At 39.1% G+C, this 23183-nt stretch overlaps 1 protein-coding gene and 1 long non-coding RNA gene across 7 annotated transcripts; one reads left to right on the top strand and one right to left on the bottom strand.

The window, feature by feature from the left end:
• Positions 1-360: 360 nt before the first annotated feature.
• On the top strand, positions 361-14181 carry mier2 (mesoderm induction early response 1, family member 2). Of its 6 annotated transcripts, none has more exons than XR_006378228.1 (14): positions 366-644; positions 1918-2083; positions 3037-3150; positions 3285-3396; positions 4153-4173; positions 5541-5620; positions 6261-6330; positions 6621-6772; positions 7273-7354; positions 8506-8600; positions 8738-8868; positions 9827-9969; positions 10663-10769; positions 11373-11508. XR_006378228.1 is itself a non-coding variant. In XM_044198771.1 (14 exons), exons 2-13 carry the CDS (start codon positions 1973-1975, stop codon positions 10716-10718), a joined length of 1167 nt encoding a protein of 388 aa, XP_044054706.1. In that variant the 5' UTR covers positions 373-644; positions 1918-1972; the 3' UTR covers positions 10719-10760; positions 11373-11508. The 6 variants fall into 6 exon arrangements, 5 of the variants coding, with proteins under 5 accessions (XP_044054704.1, XP_044054706.1, XP_044054702.1 ...); XM_044198771.1 differs by having other exon boundaries at positions 373-644; positions 10663-10760; XM_044198769.1 differs by lacking the exon at positions 10663-10769 and having other exon boundaries at positions 361-644; positions 8509-8600; positions 11373-14181.
• A 6152-nt stretch (positions 14182-20333) lies between these two features.
• On the bottom strand, positions 20334-23008 carry LOC122877339. The gene is made up of 2 exons (XR_006378227.1): positions 21495-23008; positions 20334-20794 (listed from the first exon to the last, which is right to left on the bottom strand). It is a non-coding gene; the product is annotated as an uncharacterized LOC122877339 (long non-coding RNA).
• Positions 23009-23183: the final 175 nt, after the last annotated feature.

Here is a 23183-nt window from a genome sequence, read left to right as displayed (position 1 = left end):
TGTGCCACGTGTGGTCAACATATACATTAACTCTGCCTCTCCTATCTCCTGAGCAGTCATTGGCAGAGGACAGAGCCTTATATCTTTATCTGCTTTGACCATGTCCTGTCCCCTCCCTCATTCACATATTCAGCATGAGCTTATAGTCACCATATGCGACCATGGGCATGTTGCTGGTGGAGAGATGTAATTAATTAGCCTAAACTTCAATATTATATTCTGTGCCAACCTGTTGTTTAAACCAGCAGAGGGGCAACACGGGAGTCAGAGGACAATATTTATAGCCTATAAAATAGGAAATTACCACAAGCATATATTAAACATGAGTTTTAGTTTCACGTTCTTTAGAAGTAACGTTATATTTTTAAAAAGTAGCCTATATTTCACTAAGAGCATCATTTTAGAATTGATTCCGAAAGTGGGCGGTAACAAAAAAAAACTATGGGGAAATTCTCAAATGCCAGCTGTCAAGCGAGACAAAAATAGCTTAATTACTTGGAAATAGTCAATATAAGTCTGCACCTAAAAGAAGCACAGTCGCTGTTGCTGAATCGTTGCGGCAATAAACGGAGCTGTAGCCTACAGAAGAGCAGACCGACAACATCCGGGCAATAGTCAGCTTGCGCAGAAACGGAATGGCGGAGGTAAGTGAGCGAAAACGAGGAATGTAAAGACTCAAATGATAGAGAAACTGAACCGAATTTAAGACTTATGTCACTCCGTACGGTACACACGACTGTCGACGGTTTCGCCGGCCGGTGAACGCCGGGTGAAAGAGGGCTACGGGGGCATTTTAAGTGGGAAGCGGGGAAAGAAATGGAGAACCTCTCCAGCGTATTGCCTCTCTCCGCGTTCTTGGCTTTAAAGAGCCATTCCCTCTGCCTTGATAGTAAAGCCGTAGAAACAATAGGGAGCCCGGCGGGGTTTAACACGGTGGTGCTGAACTATTTCAGGTGCGCTGCGGCGACGAAGTGGATTGAGTGAAAAAGTTGGGAGAGATGTCATGAGTCGGCGGCGGTAAACTCCGACCGTCTCTTCGGAAATATTGTGAACTAGTTATTTCCTTCTTGTGCCACTCGTAGTGAGCCGGAGAGAGGAAGAGACGTTCAGCACCAAGTCACAGGAAAGCGCCCCTGGTCAGACAGACAGCGCCGATGGTTTGGGAGAGGCACGCCACATGAATATTTAGGTTTTCACCGGACTTTTACAACTTATTTGCACAGCAATGGTGTCGTTAGAGGTATAATCTAAATCAGTGAGTGTTAGCACTATGAGTGAACTGGGGTGGGATTGTTTACACCCTCCTATAGTTTGTCCTGTAGCCCACTACCCGAACTATTTTGTTACTTCTATAGTAAACTCTTAAGTGGCCTTAACTTGCATGTCTTTATCAAAGACATATGTCCCACTTTGACTTCATTCTTTTATCCCAAAGCCTATATTGGAAAACATGTCGACACAGTAGAAAAATGTGCTGTCCCTTCATATGAAAAACTATTATCTTTTTAGAGGTATATTGCATTATATCGAAGCAAAACCAAACATTCTGTAGATAGTTGTCTGATCTTTTATAAAAAGTCTATAAAGTAAGATTATAGTAAAGTTACAATTGAGTGAATGCTACAGACAATCAATTGCAGAGTATGACCCTTTTGAATGATACTTTTGTCCCTGCAGCAGGTCTCAAGTTAAAAAGGGTAGTTTAAAAGTCAGGAGTCAGCAGATCTGTAATGGGATGAGGCAGGATCAGCCACTATTTGATCCCTCATGTTGTTTGTGTGTACATGTGTGCACATGCGCCATGGATGCACAGAGAGCAATGTGCTGCCATGTTGTAGTGCATCTCTATGCTGCTTTACATAACATAACATGTGAATGGGCGTACTAATAATAGTGCGTGTTTGTGTGTGTCTGTAGGTGTGTGAAAACCCCGCGAAGACAAGTGTGGAGTTCGTGGCCTAGTGGAGAGTGGATGAGGTACAGTGATGAAGGCCCTCAGCAGGAGAAGCAAAACTCTCAACAGGCCTTAGAGGAGTTGGAGGAGAACTTTCACCCCATGAAGATGGCAGCGCAGTCCCACACTGTACGGTCAAGTTCAGCCACGTCTGCATACATTAAAGTTTGTTTCTGTATGAAGCCACAGTGTCCTCGACAAAATATTTTTCTTTATTATGGGAACTTAATAGCTGCAGACCTTACTGCATCACTTACATACCCATCTTCACATTATTCTTATTCTTACTCTTAGATAATTCTGCCTCTGCAAAATTATGTGAACAACACAGTTTTTAATAAGTCAGTCAGAGGACCAAAATCCTTCATCACCTTATGTAACTGAATGCAGAAACATTATTTAGATACAAACAGATAAAGCACTCTAAAGAGATAGAAATGGCATTGTTTTCATGCAACTTTTTTTCTGGAAATTGCAGACAGAAAACCCCATTTACAGTATATATTCCATAACCACCTGACATCGTAACAGAAAGCTCTGTGTCAGAGCTCATAGTAAGACCTGTTGACAGTAGCTGCACTTACACAGAAACAGCTCCACACTCCTCAGTGTCACTGTCTTTACCTTCTGTCCTTTAGCATTCAGGTTGAGTAATGTGCAAACAAACATCGTCTAATCAGCAGCAGCAGTTAACAGATACCGATAATAGATTTGCTTTATACGCCTACCTGTGCAAAGAAATACAGCGTTCGTTTTGTCATGGCACACTTAGCTATGTATCACATTCAAGACGGCTGAAATTTCCTCTGAAAACCAAGCTCAGGAAATGATATAAAACACACAGCTGTTGATTATCACATTTGCTTCAACTCCTCAAATCTGACTGACCTGTTCTGGGTTTTACTCTGCTGAGAAATCAGGATAGATAGCATTATGTCCCTTGTCTATTCTTGAATTGTTGAGCTACAGCCAAGATCATTGAACTGACAAATGTCTAGAGGAGGTTATTTTTAAGAAATGTGGAAGTTACACTCATATCCCTCCACCTGTCGCTGTCTCCCTCTGTAACTCTCTGTTTGTAGGCCAGTGAGCTTCCTTTGGAGGAGCTGCTGGCTCTGTATGGCTACACAGTGTCAGATCCTGAGAAGGAGACCTGTCACATGGCTGCCAGCCTGCCAGACATGACACTGGACAAGGTGAGATACAAGAACGTGGGGAAACGTTAATTTATGAAATATTATAAGTGTATTCTGTTTTGTCGTGTTCTTTGCTGTGCTTTGCCGTACTGTGCTGTTCTATTGTTCTATTGTTCTTTATGTGTGTTGTACAGGATCAGATAACTGAGGATCTCTTTCCTGGGGAGGAGGAAGAAGAATCGTCAGCTGATGATCTCACCCCCTCAGTCACTTCAAACACTTCAGATCTGCTCCGCCGCCTCCAAGGTAACGCACACAAAGACGTACATTTACGAATGACTATATGACATTTAAAATGATCTCCCCGCAAAAGAAAAGTTCGAAAATTGAGATTTAGCTTCACAAATTCAATTCAGATGGAACAGTGTTAGACCCACATGCACACTCAGGGCCTTTTTCTGATGAAACCCTGTATATATGAAAGAAAGGGCACTCCTGGAGCCTTTGTGTTTTGGTGTAATATTTTCTCATAGTTCAATTTAAAATCAGTGCTTTGCTGAGACTGCAGCTTGTTACTTCAATAACATGACATGCCAGAGTTTATAATGTCAGGGAATTACATGAAAGCTTTGATTTGTTTATTTCTATGTAATTTGTTATGGGACCTTCCTGTGTGACGGCATGTGCTGCGTTATGTGTCTCTCTACATATGAATGAATGATGTCAAACAATGACACTCAAACATTTCTGAACTGAAGGAGTTTAAATATATTCAAACAGCCTTTCCCTGGTAGTGATTCTATTTGAACTGAGTGACAGTATTGGTGCTGAGTCCACAAAATACCACGAAAACTGAATATATGGCAGGAATGCTGTATTTATATCCTGGAGAGATTGACTGAACACACAGTTTCTCTAAAGGTAAAAGAGAGGAAGAGCCTGTTCCTCTGATGATTTTCTCTTTTCTGTTGGCTGCTTTATCCTCAATTGTATTTTATACTGCGTTAGATATATCGCATTCTCACTTTTATTCTGTACACCCTGTCTCTCTCTCACTTTCAGTGCTACCTACTGCTGTCTTGGGTGGGTTTCACTTTCAACACATTTTTTATCTCAATAGGATTTGCCTGTTGAATAATGGTTAATAATAAACGAAAAAACTGAACAAAACTGAAGTTTGAAATGTTTTTATGCCTCCGCACCAGTGATAGCCGTCCGTTCTCATGAACGCAATATCAGGAACGCCTGGAAGGAATTTCTTCAAATTTGGCACACATGTCCACTTGGACACAAGGATGAACTGATTAGAATTTGGTTGTCAAAGGTGACCACACAAAACACGTTTTTGGCCGTAACTCAAGAATTGATGACCATACTTACAGTTGGTCGGACAATGAATTGGCGACACATTCAACTCAAAGGTCAAGGTCACTGTGACCTCAAAATGACCTTGACAAACACATTTTTGGCCATAACTCAAGAATTGATACGATAATTATGACAACATTTTACACAGATGTTTAATGGGATACAACGATGAAGTGATGACATAAAGGTCAAAGGTCAACTTCACTGTGACATCATAATGTCCTGGAAAAACACTTTTTTAGCCATTATTTAACACCAACTCAGGAACAGAAGGGGAGATTGTGACCGTATTTCACAGTTGGTCGGCCACTGAATAGGTGAAACGTTTGACTCAAAGGTCATTGTGACCTCCAAAATAGGTTTTTAGCCATAATTTAAGAATGAATTGGGCAATTTTAGATTTCACACACACATGTCGACTGGGAAGACACAATGAGTAAACAATAACTAGTATAGTACGGGCTTTCCTCCATCTCGTCCATTCTGCCTTTCACTTCCTGCCTCATTCTGAACTTCGAGCATCATCGGTGTGACTGCAAATAACGAATTGGAGCATGCGTAGCTAATCATGATCCTGTGAGTGAGTTTCAGCTCATAGAGAGGCTTCACATCTAAAAATGCCTAGGAGAAAACAAAAGTACCACATTTTGCGTAGCTAACTATACTCTATAAGAATCCATCTTTACATAGTAATCAAGTACATGTGTACCTGTTTAGCCAATACATCTATGATAATCCTTCATTAATCAGTTCAACAATGTATATTCACTGGAATCATACATATGTATCATCAATATAGTCATAACTTCCATTTTGCCAAAAATACACTTTAAACCTTTTTTTTAATTCAATTCCTTCCAAGTATTCACTACATATATTATGTGTCGGGACAGACATGGACATAAACTGCTACAACTAGACTGGTTGGCGGAGGCATACACCCACGGGGTGGTAATTCTAGTTTGAAAAAAGTTCTTGTGATTTGTCAGCAGAAAGACATGACTTTAAGATAGCATCAAGAGTTATGACAAAAATCTTTTGACATGCAGTATGTGTACAGTTTCTGATGTTTTGTCTCTCAGGTGGAGACAAAAACACATTAGTCAGCTCATCAGATGAGGACTCCGATGATGCCTCTATTCCCTCCAATGAAGAGCACAAGGTAGGCCGCTGAGGGCAATAGCACACATTTGATGATCACTGGACCTTTTTGAAACGGACACAAGTTGATTCTGACTCAGTTTAAGTAAGAGACATTAAGCATATTGTACGGTATGTTGCAGTTTTTCATTTCTTTATGGGAGAGAAAATCACGCATCACCAAGCATCTTTCTTTTTTTCGGTCTTACTTTTGATCCGACGAGCAGTGGAGGTTTTGACAGCTTCAAAAGCTGTACACATCCTTCCCACATCACATTTCTCCCTGCGTTGGTATTGACCTTTGGCATAAATCTTGTTCTGTAGGATTGTACAATATGAAATTCCTGGGACCACTCTGTTGGACCAACTGAACCTAAACCCAAACTAACCTCCAGGACATGGGACCAGATTTCAACAGAACTGTCAAAGCCACATGCAAACCACTAATTTATTATTTATTTGTTTTTGATTGGCCATCAAAAGATGCAGTACTTACAAATATTTTCATGTATGCAAGCCTGTGAGTATCTTGGACCTGAGACCTAGTTCTTGTATTTTCAAGTGGGCAGGTCTGCCTGAAGAACACTACCACACAGCACAAACTTAGCATATATGTCACATTTCAGAGCTATGACAGAATGTGTCTTTGGTTTCCTTCTCAGGAGATCATGGTTGGCTCTATGTACCAGGCAAAAATCCCTCCACTCGGTCCATATACCTACCAGGAGAGAGGTAAGCAACCGTTGCCCATGTTGTATGAATTTTGTATGAAATCTTCCAAGCACCAAGTCATTTCAGGTAATTAAAGCCCCTCTGTGTAGAAATAGAAAAAGTGACTCCCATTGGAAAAAAAAAAAAAAAAAAAAAAAAAAAAAAAAAAGACAAACACACCTCTGTCTACCTTCACCGTCTCTTTTTCTGTCTCTTAATCAGTACACGCTTCCTCCTCCCCTTCCCAGCTCCTCATCATCTTTCTCTGCCCCTTCCACTGTTTCTCTCTAACTTTTTTTTTGTTCCTCTAGCCTACAGCAGTGAGGACCAGTTGCTGTGGAGGCCAGGTGTTCTACCGGTGCAGAAAGTGGAAGAGTTCTTGCTGTATGCACAGAGACCGCGTGGCCAGGAGGGAGCAGCATGCACACAAACACAAGGGGACACTGTCCGAGACAACGAACAGGTACAGCTTTGTTTTGCATCCCAGAAAAGTGTATTTTAGCTGTGCTGCTGACTGTAGTTACATTACCCAGGAAGTTACAGTCAAAGATTCTTAATATTATGTGTTTAGCAGTGAAGAAGACGTGCTGTTTAAATGTGTTGAAAGAAACTGGTGGTTATATGTAGAGGTCTGCTAGTATCTGAAGTTGTGTAGGCCTACTCGCTGACTAAACACTTGAGTTGTATCGCTTTTTATCATAAACTGTGTTCCAGTTGTCTCGAGGCTTGAGAATCCATCTCTCCCCTCAATGATTAACCTACTTCAACTAAATGCAACTGATAGTGGATCATGGCTTGGTCAGGTTTTGTCAGTGGTCATTCTGTGTCATTAAATGAACAGGAGTTCTTCTGTACTGTATTCCACTCAGTGTAAATATAGAGGTCAGGTTTTGCAACCATTGTTTCTCTTTGTAACAGTCTAACCCTTTTGGCTCACCCTCCTCCTTTTCTCTTGATCCTCAGGCACTGTATGAACTAGTGAAATGCAACTTCAATGCAGAAGAGGCACTGAGACGATTGCACTTCAATGTGAAAGTGTTCAGTGGTAAAAAAAAAAAAAAAATACCTTCCTGTTGACCTACACTACTTTTTCCAACCTGCTGTTACATTTATTTATAATCCACTGAAAATCATGACTGTGATAATGACTGAAATATGATAATGAATATTTCTCTAACTGTACAATAGTTATTATGTAATTACATTTCATTTGCCAATGTTTTTAGACATTATTTAGAATAACTTCTCACAGCTGTAGAACAAACTTGATCCCTGCCATGAGCAAGGATAAACCTTAACTCAGTGATTCCCAAAGTGGGGGGGCGTGCCTCCTTTGGGATGGTTGGTACTGAAGAAAGACCATGACGCATTGTGTGTCTCAAAATATTAGCTGCAGACAGGTTGAAGCCGCTTGGAAACTTCACATCCCAAGCCCAAGCCCATGTATTTCTTCAGAAAGAAACCACAGAACTGTTCCCAGATTCACTCTTTCCCACAAAGGGAGCCTACCAAAGAAGCCTACCAAGTCATGTAGTGTAAAAGCCTGCACAACAAAAAAGGAATCAATCCTTCCCGCCGCTATTGATATGGTTTCAATCAGGACTGATACAGCAACAGCCAGCAACTTAAAGCTATCTCTGTGTAAAACAACACCATTGCATATATAATGCATTTTATGCAACAACAAAAAAAAGCAAGGAGCAGCTTATTGACCAGAGACGCACAATAGAAGATCAGAGACAGACATTTTGCTCTGCAAATGGACTGACAGGAACAAAGGCTGTTTTTTGATTCCATTGTCAGATTACAGTCGATTTTCATTTCTTTCAGAAATGTAGACTCATTTGGGAGCTCGATGTCAATCATTACGTTCAATAATCTGAACAGAGCACAATGTGAAAACTTATTTTAGCCCTATAAAAGCATTTCTGCTGGAGAATACTGCAAAATATGTCTGTCTCTGATACCCTGTCAATGCAACGCCAGCTGCTGACTCCAGCACTGCAGAGGAGGAACAGTTCACTGATGTGACCTCATGGCCTCCTATTCAGCAGTGAGGCTCCAGTTTAAGTCCAAGACCTACGATTTTAATATTTAATTAATTGCTATTTAATATTGATATAATTTAATATCAACTATAAATTAAAATTGATGCGTAGTGCTAAAATATTCCCGGCGCTTTTCCCTTTTATTTAGAAGAGCTGTGTGCCTGGAGTGAGGAGGAGTGTAGGAACTTTGAGCATGGCTATCGAGTTTACGGGAAAAACTTCCACCTCATTCAGGCTAATAAGGTGAGTGCTCAGGAGACAAGATGTTGACACTTGGTTGTCCAAACCTGACTGATGATCTAACTGCTGTACTCATTTACAAATTTGATGGGACATCTTTTTGTCGCTCAAAGCAAAAACAATGTTTTCCTCCTCCTCAGGTACGAACACGCTCGGTTGGGGAGTGTGTGGAGTATTACTACATGTGGAAGAAGTCTGACCGTCACGAGTACTTTACCCAGCAGGCCACCAGGCTCAGCCGCAGGAAGTACAACCTGCAATCAGGGAGCATGTGAGTATTGCTGGAGCACTAATGACAAGATTTATAGTCAAGTTAAAGTTGTAGGATAAATACAGTGTGTGTGTGTATATATAGAGAGATCACACCTGAGCCAAAACATACATGAATTGTGAACAGGCACAAAAATCTGCAAACAGGCTGCGTCTTGCAATGTGCAACCCCATGTCATGCCATGCCCCGCCCCATGTTAAAGCCCTACAGTTGATGGGGTGTGAAGAGATGGACAATATTTCCGATTTATCATTGTATAATATGCGACCGGCACTAGAGTAGCCCATAGTAATTTCAGCTATTCAGTACGCTGAAATCCTGATGGGGAATATAAAATAACGTAAAGGAAACTTTTAGGCTGTGAGTCATCTAAAACTTATTATTACCATGCCTTTTTTTTTTTTTTAATTTTAAATCTGTTTTATTTATTAATTCCCATTAGTTGTAACTTGGTCATACCTATACCTAAGAGTATCAATTGGGCATCTTGTTACTGAAAATGTCCTCCGCATCTTTTATTTTTTCCAATGCATTACTTTAAGCGGAAGCATTACTGCATTACTGTAAGCACATGTTTTTGTTAACTATACTGTTGAAGTAAAGCCTTTTAACTGGAATTCATACTTATTTATATGGTGAGTATGAATACTGTTACCATTCCCCTCCATGGTATTGGGAGAGCAGCAAAATTCTCAGAGATGGATTTAGGTCAATAAAATAAAGCTCTGTAGGAAAAATAATAGGGAGAGATTAGGTGCAGAGGGAGAACAAGTAATGTTAGTTTCTTGGAGTTCTCAGCCTAATAACAATAACTTTTTAAGGGTGTGTCATTCTTCTGCTCTTTGTGTGTTTAGTCTGATATTGTGTCTTGATAACTTGAAGTTCTGCCACACACTCCAGCTTTTCACTGTTGATGCACACTGTACTACACTAACAGTGGTTGTGTTGTGTGTTGCAGGGAGGATGGAGACCAGGATGGGGAGGTTGGGGAGCTGGAGGGAAGCAACAATTCTTCAGGCTTGTTGTCTCACAGCTCCATGGGCACTGGGCAGCTGGAGTCCCCATTACCTCCACAGTCGAGCCTGGACCTAGAAAAACAAGGTAAAACTTAGAGGTATTCTCTTACAAGCACCTGATGTGGTGGTTTAAATTCTGGAAACTGTTGCCACAGTAGAGTAAATGTGCTCTCTTATAGATGACCAGCATAATGTGCATTTAATAGTGAAGCAAGGGTTACAGCCATAATGCCCTGAAATATTATTCCCATTATGTCATGTTTACAGCAAGACAGAACCACTTGGAAAAGAAGCACATGTACAGTAAAAGCTTAGAAAATTTGAAGTTTCATTTGCAGTGGAAGCTGCTCATAGAGCAGCACTTTACCAAATAGAGCATATAGTAAAACAAAGACACACACAGTGGATTTAGTTTGGTTGAAATCAGAAAGAGCTTTGTATATTCACCCATCTTTCTGTATATAAACCATGTACATACCATGTCAGAAACATTTTCCAAGTCACATAATTTTCTGCTGTCCATCACGTTTTACATGCAATTCTAAGATTTTCATTTTTGTCTATTGAATGTCTTATTTTAATTACATGGTTTGCCATTTACTTTGACATCACATTCATTATCTTGTGAATCATTTTTATGTCTCACCTCCTTGTGTTTTCCCCACAATTTTCTTGCTTTTTGTGTGTCTTGTGTTGTTGTTGTTGTGTCTGTGCATACATGTATGCATGTCTGTATCTGTATCTGTGCGCATGCAAACCTGCTGACATGGTGATCCAGAGGAGGAGGGCCGTCCCCGGCGCAGACGAACTCCCCGCTTTCTTTTAAAGCCATGATCTCGGTCCAGACAGGCCACAGAAAGCAGGCTGGGCCTGCAGGTAAAGAAGGCAAGAAGAGAGAATAAGAGAGAGAATATGAATGATGTGGTGGTTGGGAACAAATCTCATTAATTTGCCTGTGGTAGATAATCAAACTCTAATTAGAGCCAAATGGTACAGGGCTATTGTATACAGCTGTAAAGCCTCCTCTGGCTATTCAGTAAATGCCACAAATTATCTTACAGATAATGTCAGATATATATTGAGTCATTTCAGAATGAATTCAGCCGTTTGTCTCTTCTTGTCACTTTTGTATGTGTTTTTAAGTTGTAAGTGCATTTTATATTTACCATCACATCTACTCAAAGCTTATCTCTGTTGTATCAAAATGGAAATTAATTTTAAAAGGTGTAGCAAACATTTAACCATAACTCTAGTTTAAAACTAAAATCACTTGTACTTACCAAGATAGTGTACCAAGTATCATAAAAGGGTTATAAATACCTTTTGAAGCAGCTGTATATACTGTGTGTACACAGATGAAGCAAATTTAATTGAAACATACAGTATGTGAACATTACTGGAACAAATAAAGCAGTAATAGATTACATGACTGCAGTTACAGACCTTTTGTTGATCTCTCATCCTATGAACTCCTCTATATCTGTCCAGATGGTGAGCTGGTGATGGGGCTGTCAGACCTGTGTGGTGACGGATGTTCTCAGCAGCTGTTTGGCTGTCCCTTCTCTCTCCCACTCATGGACGACCTGCGGGATCCAGGCTCAGGCAGTTGTCAAAGTTGTCCGTCAGCTCCACTTCAGCTCCAGTCCCAGCCCTCCCACCAGAGCTCCCAGTGGGCTGACGAGAGCCCTCCGTCCTGCCATGACGACCATCACCTCCCAGGCTTCTACCAGTTACACATGCGTGGTGGACCTTTTGTTTCTGAGGGCCCTGACTGTGGTACAGCAGGCGGTGGGACTGGTGGGCTGCAGGTGGAATTCAGCCTGTGTCCGTCTGCCTCACCTCCCTCATCTGCTGTCCTCCCATCACACTTCCAGGCATTTGGCAGCCTGCTGCACCCCTCTCCCGTCCAGCATCCCCGCTCTCTCACGCAGTGAAGGGTAATGGAAAAATGCGAACTGAGTGGTATTCTTCATGGTTTGCCCTGTGTTGAGATCTTTGATCGGTTTTGGTATTTACACCGGGTTTGAAGAAACCAGGACAAAAAGTACATTTTACCTAACTTTGTGAAAAAGGATGGACCTACCACCTGTGTTGGGGGATCACTCGTCTGTTTGAACCCTCTTTTTAGACTGAGACACTTGAACCTTATGTCCATTGTAGAATGACGAGTGTTAATCACCGCTTTTCAGGTGTTGATTATGTGTTTATTAGCAGCTTATTACCACAACCTGCACCAGGGCAATGCTATTGATTGGCTATAATTAATACATACTTGTGAAAGCACAGTGCAGGTGATGAGAGCTGCAGTGACCATGCAAACAAAACAGAAGCATGTGGCTAGTGGTCCATTTTTTTCTAAAGCAGATGAATGATGGACAATATTAACCACTGTTTCTCTAGTTTTTTTTTTAGTTTGTTTTTTTTTTTATTTATCAGGATGGAAAAGTTTGCAGGTGAGATTTCTCCCAAATTCTTCCAGCAAGAGCCAATCACGTGTTTCTTTAAGTATGTTCTACATATTGCTCAACATTTTTGCCGCTACAGCTATTTGAGATCTGTCTCTGTAGAATACCACAGTGACATGGTTGCCAGAAGTCTGACCACAGAGTAAAATCTGTCACTTCAAACAATACAGAATACTTTATTTAAACATGCTGCCTGTAAATCTGTAATTGGCTCTCTGTTTAAATATGAAGAGCTGAAACTAAATAACATTTTCTAAGGGTGAGATTTGAATGTGGTCAGAGAACAAGGAACACAATATTTTTGCAGGTTTTAGTTTTAGTTTTGTTTTCTTCCTTGTTTTTCATTTTCAAGATTTACATAGATATATGAAGGTGCAGTGCTGTGTCATAATTTCTGAACACTGTTTCTATCATGTTTAATATTTAGTACCATTAAAAGCCTGTCTGACATACAGAATAGGCATAAAATTAAATATTTAAAATGTACATGCGAACATAGGTAAGTCACTGAATGCAAACACAGTTTCTCAGGTTCTGCGACTTTGATGATTTTGAAGACCGTTACTCAGTGAGAGTCAGTCGCTATCACTCTGGACAGGTGTCATACATACAGATCAGATGGAAAAGTTATTAGAAGTTTGTTGGATTAAGACACAGCTTTTTGATATAAGAGTAAAAATGTATGTAATGACAGATATTGGGGTCTGAAGATCATAACATGGAATTTAACAGTTCTGGCACCTTCTGCTTGATTCTTACATCCAAGAAACATCCAAACAGTGAACATGTGTGAACAAAGGTACAATAGTGATATTTTTAGTGTCACAGTGCTACAAATCCAAACTGCATAGTGTATCCCTCTTTTTCCTCTGAAATTTTTCCTTCACTGACTTCAGCCAGACATAATGATATATACTGAAAAATGTCACATGTATTTGCGTTAACATTTCTAATACTAATATACTTTATAGTGCAAATCTTGTTAAGAACTGCATAACATAGTCTCAACTTTTTCTGACCAGTGTCCCAAAATTCTCATGGCCCCATCAAGTTGTCATACTGTCATATGAATTTTGAGAGTAACAAACTTTTATATTCTCAGTGCACTTTGATCATCTCATGGCATTTCATGTCTTTTCTTAAACACAGACGGAGCTTCAAATGAATCGGTACAGATATAATTATATCGTTAAAACCTACAGTTTCATATATCAAGAATCTGCCAGTTCAAGGTTGAGAAAATCTGCTTAATGTAGTCTACAAAAGAATGAGAATCATGTATTAATCAAATAATATTCATTGTAATCATACATATGATTACAATGAATATTATTTGATTATTTAAAATGATGTAACTCAGAATAAATGGATGAGCTTTAAAATGCCTCTTATTAGGAGCACTTTCATACATTTTTAGTCATTCCTTCATACATACATATGTGATTTTTTTTTTTTTTCTGCATGTCAGTATATTTTAGTCACAGTGTCTCTAAAGAGGTAAAGGAGAAGTTACAGGGAAGGAAAGGATTTAGCCCAGCATTCTTCCCATCTGTCCTCCTATTTATTCCTTGTTTTTGTCTGTAAATGTGGGAGCACTTCCTGTGCCAAGCTGGTTTCAGATCAATGTTTGTTTTGTTTTGACTGTTTACATGTGGGGGGGTCCAGGACAAGACCATGAAGGCAGGAAACGGCGCTGAATCACTGCCTTTTGTTAATTCTTTATTTTTACTTTCATTTTTAGCAATTTATATATTGTACTGCATCTGTTATGTTTGTTTATTAATTATGAATTATTATATTTTGTAAAAAAAAAAATAAACGATTAAAATGAACATGGGTGAAATATAAAAAATGCATTGCTTTTGTTTTAATTATTTTGAAAACTGATGCTGCACCTGCACTTGTTTGAGATTAGCAGTGTCATATAAGCAGCAAAATGATTGTGAATAATCATGTTTGTGATTAATTTAAAGGTTAGACTTGGGAGGGGGGATCCAGATGTCTGCGCCTGAGTATACATGCATATATCGATCTGTCCAAGTAGATGTGGTTAGAGAAACCCCCCACCTTCACCCGTTGTAATACCAAAATGCTTGCAAAAAACGGTCTGAAAAATGTATCTGAAACAAAAACTCCAGTATAAGAGCTTTAAATTTCCACTCAGAGTTGTGAATACCATCTCATTAAACCGCAAGGAAAGTTGGGAATGTTGAGAGGAAAATTGGAAAAGTGTGTGTTGAAAATGGGAATGGATAAATAACAATTTTTTACTCTAATGATAAACTTTTTCTTACACTTAAAACACATCAAAACAGTATAAAATAACAAACATAAAAACAACCCTAAAATGATGAATTATTCAATGATTTTCAATGATGTGTTCAGAATCTCACATTCTTGGCTCTGACTGACTTATGTCACTACTGGGACTCCATAGACAAACCCACTACTGTAGCATCCATCAAAATTTTCACCACAACCCAGGAGGTGGTGCAATCACTCTGCTGAACATCTGACAGAATACAATTTGTTTTACAAGTTGTATAATAAAGAATCTGTTAAGTTACAGTTCATATCTGGCTCCGCTGTTGCGCTCTTAAGACTTTCCATGCACCATCTGAGCTCCACTGACGTTTGTCCTCAGTGAGACAGAGCAGAGAGCCAGGCAGATGGTCATCTCTCAGAGTCCAGACTGCTTCCTCTAACATCTGCAGTACAAGAACAGAAATCTGAATCCTTTCAGGGAGTTCAGGAAATTCACCTCAACTCCAAAATGGACCTGACCCAAATGGCACTTTACATTGGCTTTTGTTGTGCTGCTTCTAAAGGTAGCAGCATTAATATTATCTATTAATAATATGTCACTCTCATGTTAAACACACTTGTCATGATTTTATTTTTCCTCAGCTTGCAAACTAGTGTAATCAAATTACACAGCAGCGCTTGTATTATGGCCTGGGGAGGTACATTTAGAGCCATTACTGAAATGTTATTTCTGTCTTTCCTCTGCCCCCTGCAGAGTTACTCCCATGCCCCAGTCAGCCCTGCTGTGTCTTCATCGCCTATGATAAAGTGACATGCCACTGGACACCAGGGAAGAACTCTCCTGCTAACACTGTCTATACTTTAGAAGCTAATGTGTAAGATCTATTATCCACAATTTCAGGAATACTTTGTTTGACCATGTGCTTTGTGTTTTTATAAAATGTTGGTAAAGCTCTTTAGCTTGCACATCCACAACAACCTCAGTATGACAGATAATGGAAACATCAGGGCAGTGAAACAGAGAAGTGGCTGCACACAGGAATCAGAGCTCTCTTATAAGGATTTTTTATTTAGACAAAAACAGGTGTTCCTGAGGTACGCAGGTATTTTCCATGGACATTTGCAGAACTGATTGAAGTTCAGAAATTTGCAGTTTAGTAACAGAGTAATTACACTCAGCATGTGGTTGTAGATAGCTGCAGTGAACTGAAATTAATTGCGACTGTGCTCATTTATATTATCAGTCCCTTAACTGAAAACATGCAGGAATGCAGTACTTTGTGGCCCTGATTCTGGTATGATGAGTACATTAACCCTTAAGTATTTTAATTGTATACTGATGAGAAACTTTGAAGAAATGCAATAATTTCTCATCAACAGTTCCTCAAGAGCTCTAATGTGTCTGTCAGAAAGGTGCATTTGGTCTCTAGAAAATTAAAAACCCATTGGTCTTTCAGGTAGTTTTCATATCATGTGATGTCACTTCGTTAAGACCACTCTGAAGATTTTGCTTTTTCATGTTCAAAGTAAAGATAGGTAATACAATTACAGAGGCACTTTTTCAGTGTTTCCTTTTGATTTCATTATATAAATATATGTTTTCCTTCATACTAGCTTGATATTTAAGTTTTCTTATGCTTTTAACAGAAAACAGCAAAACCATTTTGCCTGTTTTAATTCCTGTTTATGAATTCATATTTGTTGTATGTTTTTATATTTGGTAATAATTGATCCCAGTCGGAAATGTCCAGAACTGTCCCACACAATTCCTTGCCTTGAAAAAGCAAAGTGAGAACATTTCATTGACAGTATATCATGGCTCATTGATGATGCCCACATCATCAATCAGGTTTAGTTACAATTTGTAATACTCTTCAAATACCTTTTATTGGTAAAAAGTGAAATTTTAAACATTAATATTTTGTAAAAACACTTAGCAGCAGTTATCGTCAGCATCCGTCTTTAGAATAACTGCATGTACAGTAAGTGGGGGAGGAGACTGCCGGCTAATGTATATTTAGCAAATACTAGCTGCATAAATGATTATGTGCTCTGTTTTACATGGACCAATCCACATCACACTCATACACTTGAACCTTTTCACAAGTGGGAGCTGCCCAGTATTTTCTTCCACTGTTGGCCACTGACCAGCTACATTGCAACATTTTGGAGTTAAATGTCTTGCCCAAGGCCACTACACAAGCAAGATGAAAGTCTTGAGTACTCACTTCCCCTTCCCTAGTTTCCTGCTGACTTCCTGAACCTTGAACAGGTTGTTTACAAGTTTCTCCTTGAAAACAACAGTGTAACTACTGCATGCTAATGCAGTATCAAGTCCAATATTTGCTTTATTATTGATGTATTTACAATATGGAGGGACATCGTTTTTCAGTGGCATCAAGCCCATTCAAGCTGGTGGAGTATGTGCCCCACCACCTTCATTGTCACCCTGACCTGCATGTTGCCTACCATAAGGACACATTCAAACGGACAATATCGCTGCATCAAAAATACAGACTCCTCTGGTTTCCACTACTGTGTTGGCACACCGGAGTGCTGCTACACAGGGCTGCGGCGAAAAAATTGCATTGTAGACCGGTAAAAAGTTGACGCTGGCTCAGCTTTTACCACAGCACAGTCCATTACTATACTTGCAACACATGCAAGCGCATATGTCAGATAGAGTGTACTTCACAGCATTGTTCTAAATGTATTGTTTACCTCACGAACATTAAGACAGAGGATAAAATTGTTATTGCCATTGTATATTTCCGTGGTCTGTTAAAACCTGTATCAGCAGAGTATAACCTGTTGTGCAGTGTTGTGGTGTCTGATAAGATGACGAACTGGACATCTTTTCACTGGTACTCTGTACCATCTACACCAATGCAATCCATAATGCTTTTTTGCTGCAGGGCTATAGTCAAGCCTTTATATATATATATATAATTAGATTATGTGTAAAGAGCCCTTTTAACTACATGCTCAACCCGTTGTTTCTGCTTTTGGGTCCACACCTTGTCTACCAGAATCATGACAATGACAAACTGATCTGTTAGCCCTGGAGTGTATTTTTTCACATCCGTCTCTCTTTCTGTGTCCTTGGTTTGTTTCTGCTGGCTCACAGCATAATAAATGCCTTACATTGACACAGGGGAACAACTTTCCTGTTTGTAAAGCCAACAAAGACCAATCCTCCAACTAACAGAGTGGGCTGGCAACAGAAAATTTTCACTTTTGCCCCAAACATGTCAACAACCTGAAACTCAACTCTAGAAAACTGCACTTAAACCCAGTTAGTTTGAGATTAGGTGTTAACAATGAGTCAAAATCATCAAGTCAAGGCACCTCTCTCATCTGCTCTTGTCTCAACACAACACAAATTGGCTTTGTGGAAATTACACCATTGTCCGCTGCTATCTGACTCAACCCTCACATAAAAACTCATCTCAACTGCTATTTGAGTTGCTAAAAGAATGTGAGATTAGATCAATGGGCTATTATGATCTATTCATTTTTTAACAAAACCATGATGCTAATGGGTTGAAGTAGAGGAAGCTACAGCATCTGTTGAAGTTTTCTTTTCTGTGTACAGAAAATCAAAAACCAGAAACTCTGTTTTATCTTCAAGAAGAACATCAGGTTGCAACACACTCAGCTGTAAACAAAACAAAATGACTTACTGTATTTTGTGGAGGTCTCCTCACACTGCAGCAAAATGTCAAACAAATTATTCTAATTCTAGTTTAGGTCTCTGCTGGATGAGTTTGTGGACTTTCTGATGCCACAAAGTTTACACAGCCATGGGGAAGAAATTACAATTATTTGACTGTACTTCCATACAAATATAACACGGTGAAGCAGCTTTTAGCTCCAACTCTAAGACTTTCCTGTATGCCACTGTTGGCTCTTTATTTCTTCACTGTAACTACAGTAAAAATGCCCTATGACTTAATTCCTCTATTATTATTATTATTATTATTATTATTATTATTGTCTGTTCTTTTCTCTAATTATTTTGTTCATTGTATTTTATTTGAACTTATCGTATGTTCCTTCACATAGTCTGACGGACAATGGACTGTGGATTTCGATCACTGCCCCACAACTGTGGAGAATGTTAAAACCTACAGATCACCTTTAGAAGAGACAAGTGACTCTAAAAAAGAGAGAATTTCATAATGATATTGATAAAGTAGCTGGATCGGTCACATCATGGCCGATATCCAGTCCACTTCATTTGGTCCATATCTACGCTGATACTGCTCTGGCCTATCACACATACACAAATAAATGCATATAATGTTATATGTATATGCTAGAGTTACATGAGGGCCAAGTGTTCCTCTTATTAATTGAATGTGGTAAATGGTAAATGCAACCATTTCTCATAAGTTGATTAGGTACATACTTTGTCACTTCCTTTCAACACTTTTATGTATAAATCACTAGCAGGCTCAGCCTGTGACATGTGGTGAACTGCCTAAGGACCCACTCTTCTGTGAGGGCAACTACATGCAATGTAATTAAGAGTCAGTCTTCTCAGTGGTAACCTCAAAGTTTTCTCCCATCTAGTCTCCTCCAAGAAGTCAGAAAGTCTGTACCAGCCTGTGGTTTAATGTTTACTGTCAGTCAGAGGAATCCCACAGTCCACTGTAAACTGAGAACTGCTTGAGAATGGCATACACTTCCTGTCAGCTGACCCTGCCCATGGAGCGCTCCTCCTGCTTTCTGACTCTGTGTAACGCCAGCAGCTCCCCCACAGCCCGGCTCACTCTACCAGCAAGTCTTTATTCACAAAAGAATAATTAGAAAATACAGATATTTTGTTCACAAAAAATCTTTTATAATGTCTTAAATAATAATAATTTTAACCATAACTAAGAATGTATTTAAAGTATATGCCAGTGTGACAATGTGTGTTTTAATACCATGATATTCTCTGTTAGCACTCAGAGCCATGAAAACAGTCAGTGTAAAAGCATTGAATGACTCTATTCTGGAGTTTACATGGTTGGAGCGGGCATTAGTGGCAATGGCTGACAAACATAATCAACACTGGGAGAGACTGAACCATAACACCAATACAACCATGTGCAGAGTTTGTCTCTGTCAGTGTATAAGCCATGAGGGAAGCATCTCAAATTTATTTTTTTCAGTCTAGAGAATTGACAGGGTTTGCAAATCCCGATTGCCTTCCTTAGGCTAGAAGAGTAACACATTTGTGTTTTTAAATTGAGCGGCATTCTCCTTTAAAGTTATGTTATCACCATCAACACATACTTGCAATCTGTTTCCCCTAGAAATCTGGGAGATAATGTGTCACCACCACGGTAATGTGTAAATGTTAACTTTGTTAACCTTGCTAGAAAATAAATTCAAATGCAAGTTGTTGATTTATCTGTGCACAAAACATTTATGTGATTATATAGTTATGGGTAAAAAAGCAGTTTTATTATTGTGATTTTGATTTCAGATTTGTTGTCAGAAATGCGATATATTGTTACTGTAAGGCCTGAATTTGGCAATGAACATGGTGAAGCAGTTTCAACTCAAACTTACACAAGATAAGGAGGTAATGTACCTGCAGACGTATGAAGAATATAACTTTAACCCCACCTCAGTGGTATATATAGCTTATGTACTTTAGCATCTTAGCAGAATTTTTATTTTGGTGTGTGTTCAAGTGTCATTTAAAGCAGGAGTCATGCAAACCAAGTCAAGTGGAATGTATTTATTACTGTAAGTGCTTTTAATGTGAAGATTTGCTCCGCCTACATTAGAGAGCAAGGCACACAGAAAATATAGCAATTCAACAGATTAAATGCATTAAATGCATCTCTTTACTACATTTTTTGGATGAACAACCAGTCAAACTAGGGGGTCACAAGCAAAAGAGAAATATAACAAAACATAGATACAAAATCAGGTTCTGTAGAGAATTATCTGAATCTGGTTAGTTCATTTGTTGCAGCATATTTATCTCTCTTCTCACTCAGTTCCTGTTAATTCCACCACTTTATTCCACCCTCTTCTTCACTCCCCTCTGCCTGGCTCTCTGGTGCCCTCTGCTGGTCCCAGGCTGCAGGTGAAGGAACAGAGCCACAATGCAGTTCTCCTGGTGTGGGAGCCTCCGCCTGTGGAGCAGCAGCATGGCTTCATCACCCAATACAGCCTCTACTGTCAGAAGAGAACAACGCAACAAGTAACACAAACAGACAATTGGTCCATATAATGTACTCTGAGTATACAGTCTACTGAAATGAATACTGTTGCACTCATTTGATTGACAAGACATGAAGAATGCTCAAAAGTATTTATTGAATGCCTTGTACATCAGCAGTGATATGAAAATATTAAAAACAATTAAATCTCAAAAGAAGGATGAGCCAGTCCACCTGTGTGAGGTACTGTAGCTAAGAACAAACAGGTGAGCTCATAGACACTGTTATCGCTTTGAATAAAATCTCTTTCAATGACATGATATATGTGGTCCACGTATGTGTGTTCACGCATCTGTGTGTTTGTCAAGTATTCAGAAAGTACCATCCTGGTTTTGCTCCTCATCATTACTGCATGTAGACAAAGGTGAGACCACCAGCTGCCTTTAACCACAAAAAAGGCTAAGACCAATGTAATGCAAACAAAATATAATATTGTGTAGTATCGACTGAGACTTCTGTGAGTAACTTTCATCGAATTATGAAAGTTATTATCCAACATGTGCAACATATTACTTTCACCATGTCCATACAGCTGTATACACTCAGCTGTGGAAACTGGCCAGTTTTGGTGATCACCAAAGAGCTCTATTATAGCAGTTAGGCATTAAGTTCCTTAATTTTTGTATGACATATAAAATTAAATGAATAATATTTACCATCACTCATCCTGGTAGTTTAGTAGTACCTCTATATGTTACCAGACCAGCAGATGTTCCCAGCTGGTCTAAGGAAAAGAGACAGGAGACAATGAGAGAGGCTCGATTTTGTTTAGTTTTAGTTATGTCTGGATAGTAGTTTCAGCTACATTAGTACATGTTTTCAAGAGTGATATGAGAAGTGCATGTGAAGGCAGGAAAAGCCTTCATGTGACGTAATTGCAACCGTCCCTCTGTCTCTACTGGCCATCTGTTCACCAGGCCATGTTTCACTGGTTGATTAGGAGCTATGCTGCCAATTACGCAAGCTATTTATTTGAGGAGAATAAATGCAAAGTGGCCATGTACGACACTTCTCGGAGGGCAGCTAAATAAAGTTAATATGCTTCTACTATTCTACAGTCAGTTAACAGAAATAGATAGTATATACATTGCTTACAAGACACAATAACTAAATAACAAAGTCGTTTTTTTCCAGTTTCTTTTAGTAAAAGTGCAATGTACAAGCAGGAAATAGATGCTTTGTTTTCTCTGCTTAAAGGCAGCATATTAGCCTAAATTAGCAGAGTTGTTTCCACTGAGTATGAGTGAATCTGAGAACATAATTCTGTATAGTTTCTCGTCAGGATAAATGTTCTTTATTTGCATTTCATCTGACTATAAAACACAGGGCTAATTTGCATTGAAAATATCTAACAGGCCCTAGCTTCCTGAAGGGTATGCTATCTCAGGTTAAAAAATGTCTTGTCTAGAAAACTTGCTTTCAGCTAACAATGGACATTTGTTTCAAAGATTAATGTACAAATGCAGAAACTTTTTTGTCACAGTGCAATTAATGGCCCACTGAATGAAACTCAAAATGTCAAGGCTACCCTTTAGAGTTTCTGTTTCTTGTTGCAAGGATAAAGCAGAATATCTGGCCTCCAGTTCCTGACCCTGTATTCAGCCTGGATCTCCAACTCTGAACGCTCAACAAAAATCTTTTACTCTGGGGGAGTGGCTCACACTTCAACCTCTAAACTAACTAATGAACTGTATGATGATTTTTTTTTCATTTGGAAAAATGTATATAATACATATATATATGATCACGCATAGCTGAAGAAACGCACATGGGGATGATTGGTGAACCTTTGTCTTTTTGTTGGGTTTTTTTTGACTCAAGCCCAAAATGCAAAGAACGTTTGTCCACAATTTACCAACAAACATCAGTAATAGCTTCAGTGTACATTTTGAATTTCTCTGCAGTTGTCACAGACTGACAGTTTATCTAAGTTTCAAAAATTCAGCCAATTTGGTAGTAATAATGTTTCTCCCACCCCCAGTTCTCTGTGACTGGGTAGTACCTTTTTATGTTTTCACATAGAATTTCACATTTGAGCAAGCACTGACAAGAATGTGTAGCCTTTTAAAACAAACTAGGATATATTACACCATTTATTGTAGACTTACCATTTGTAATGTTGTACCATCAAGGTGAATAACTTGGGACTGCTTCAAGGACAGTGGATTGAAATTGTAGTTAGTCCAGAAAAGGACCATCATCCTTTGCCAGTAAGTTGAAGGTTAAAACAGGGATATATTTATATTTATATTTTCATTTAATTATGTGATTTTTTTGTAAATTAATTATTCTCTTAAGGGCAGTAAGACATTACAGAGAGTTTCCTGACATTGAACAGGTGGAGT

Source organism: Siniperca chuatsi, linkage group LG6 (assembly GCF_020085105.1).
Source record: "Siniperca chuatsi isolate FFG_IHB_CAS linkage group LG6, ASM2008510v1, whole genome shotgun sequence".
Lineage (NCBI taxonomy): Eukaryota > Metazoa > Chordata > Actinopteri > Centrarchiformes > Sinipercidae > Siniperca > Siniperca chuatsi.
This window is presented reverse-complemented; position numbering and strand designations above follow the sequence as displayed.

What these genes read in the sequence shown, in the direction of transcription:
- mier2 (XM_044198767.1), top strand. Translation starts at nt 1,973, where the DNA reads ATGAGGTACAGTGATGAAGGCCCTCAGCAGGAGAAGCAAAACTCTCAA. An exon ending in CAATGTGAAAGTGTTCAGTG is followed by an intron (nt 7,355 to 8,505) that starts GTAAAAAAAAAA and finishes CCTTTTATTTAG; the next exon opens with AAGAGCTGTGTGCCTGGAGT. An exon ending in ACCTCATTCAGGCTAATAAG is followed by an intron (nt 8,601 to 8,737) that starts GTGAGTGCTCAG and finishes CCTCCTCCTCAG; the next exon opens with GTACGAACACGCTCGGTTGG.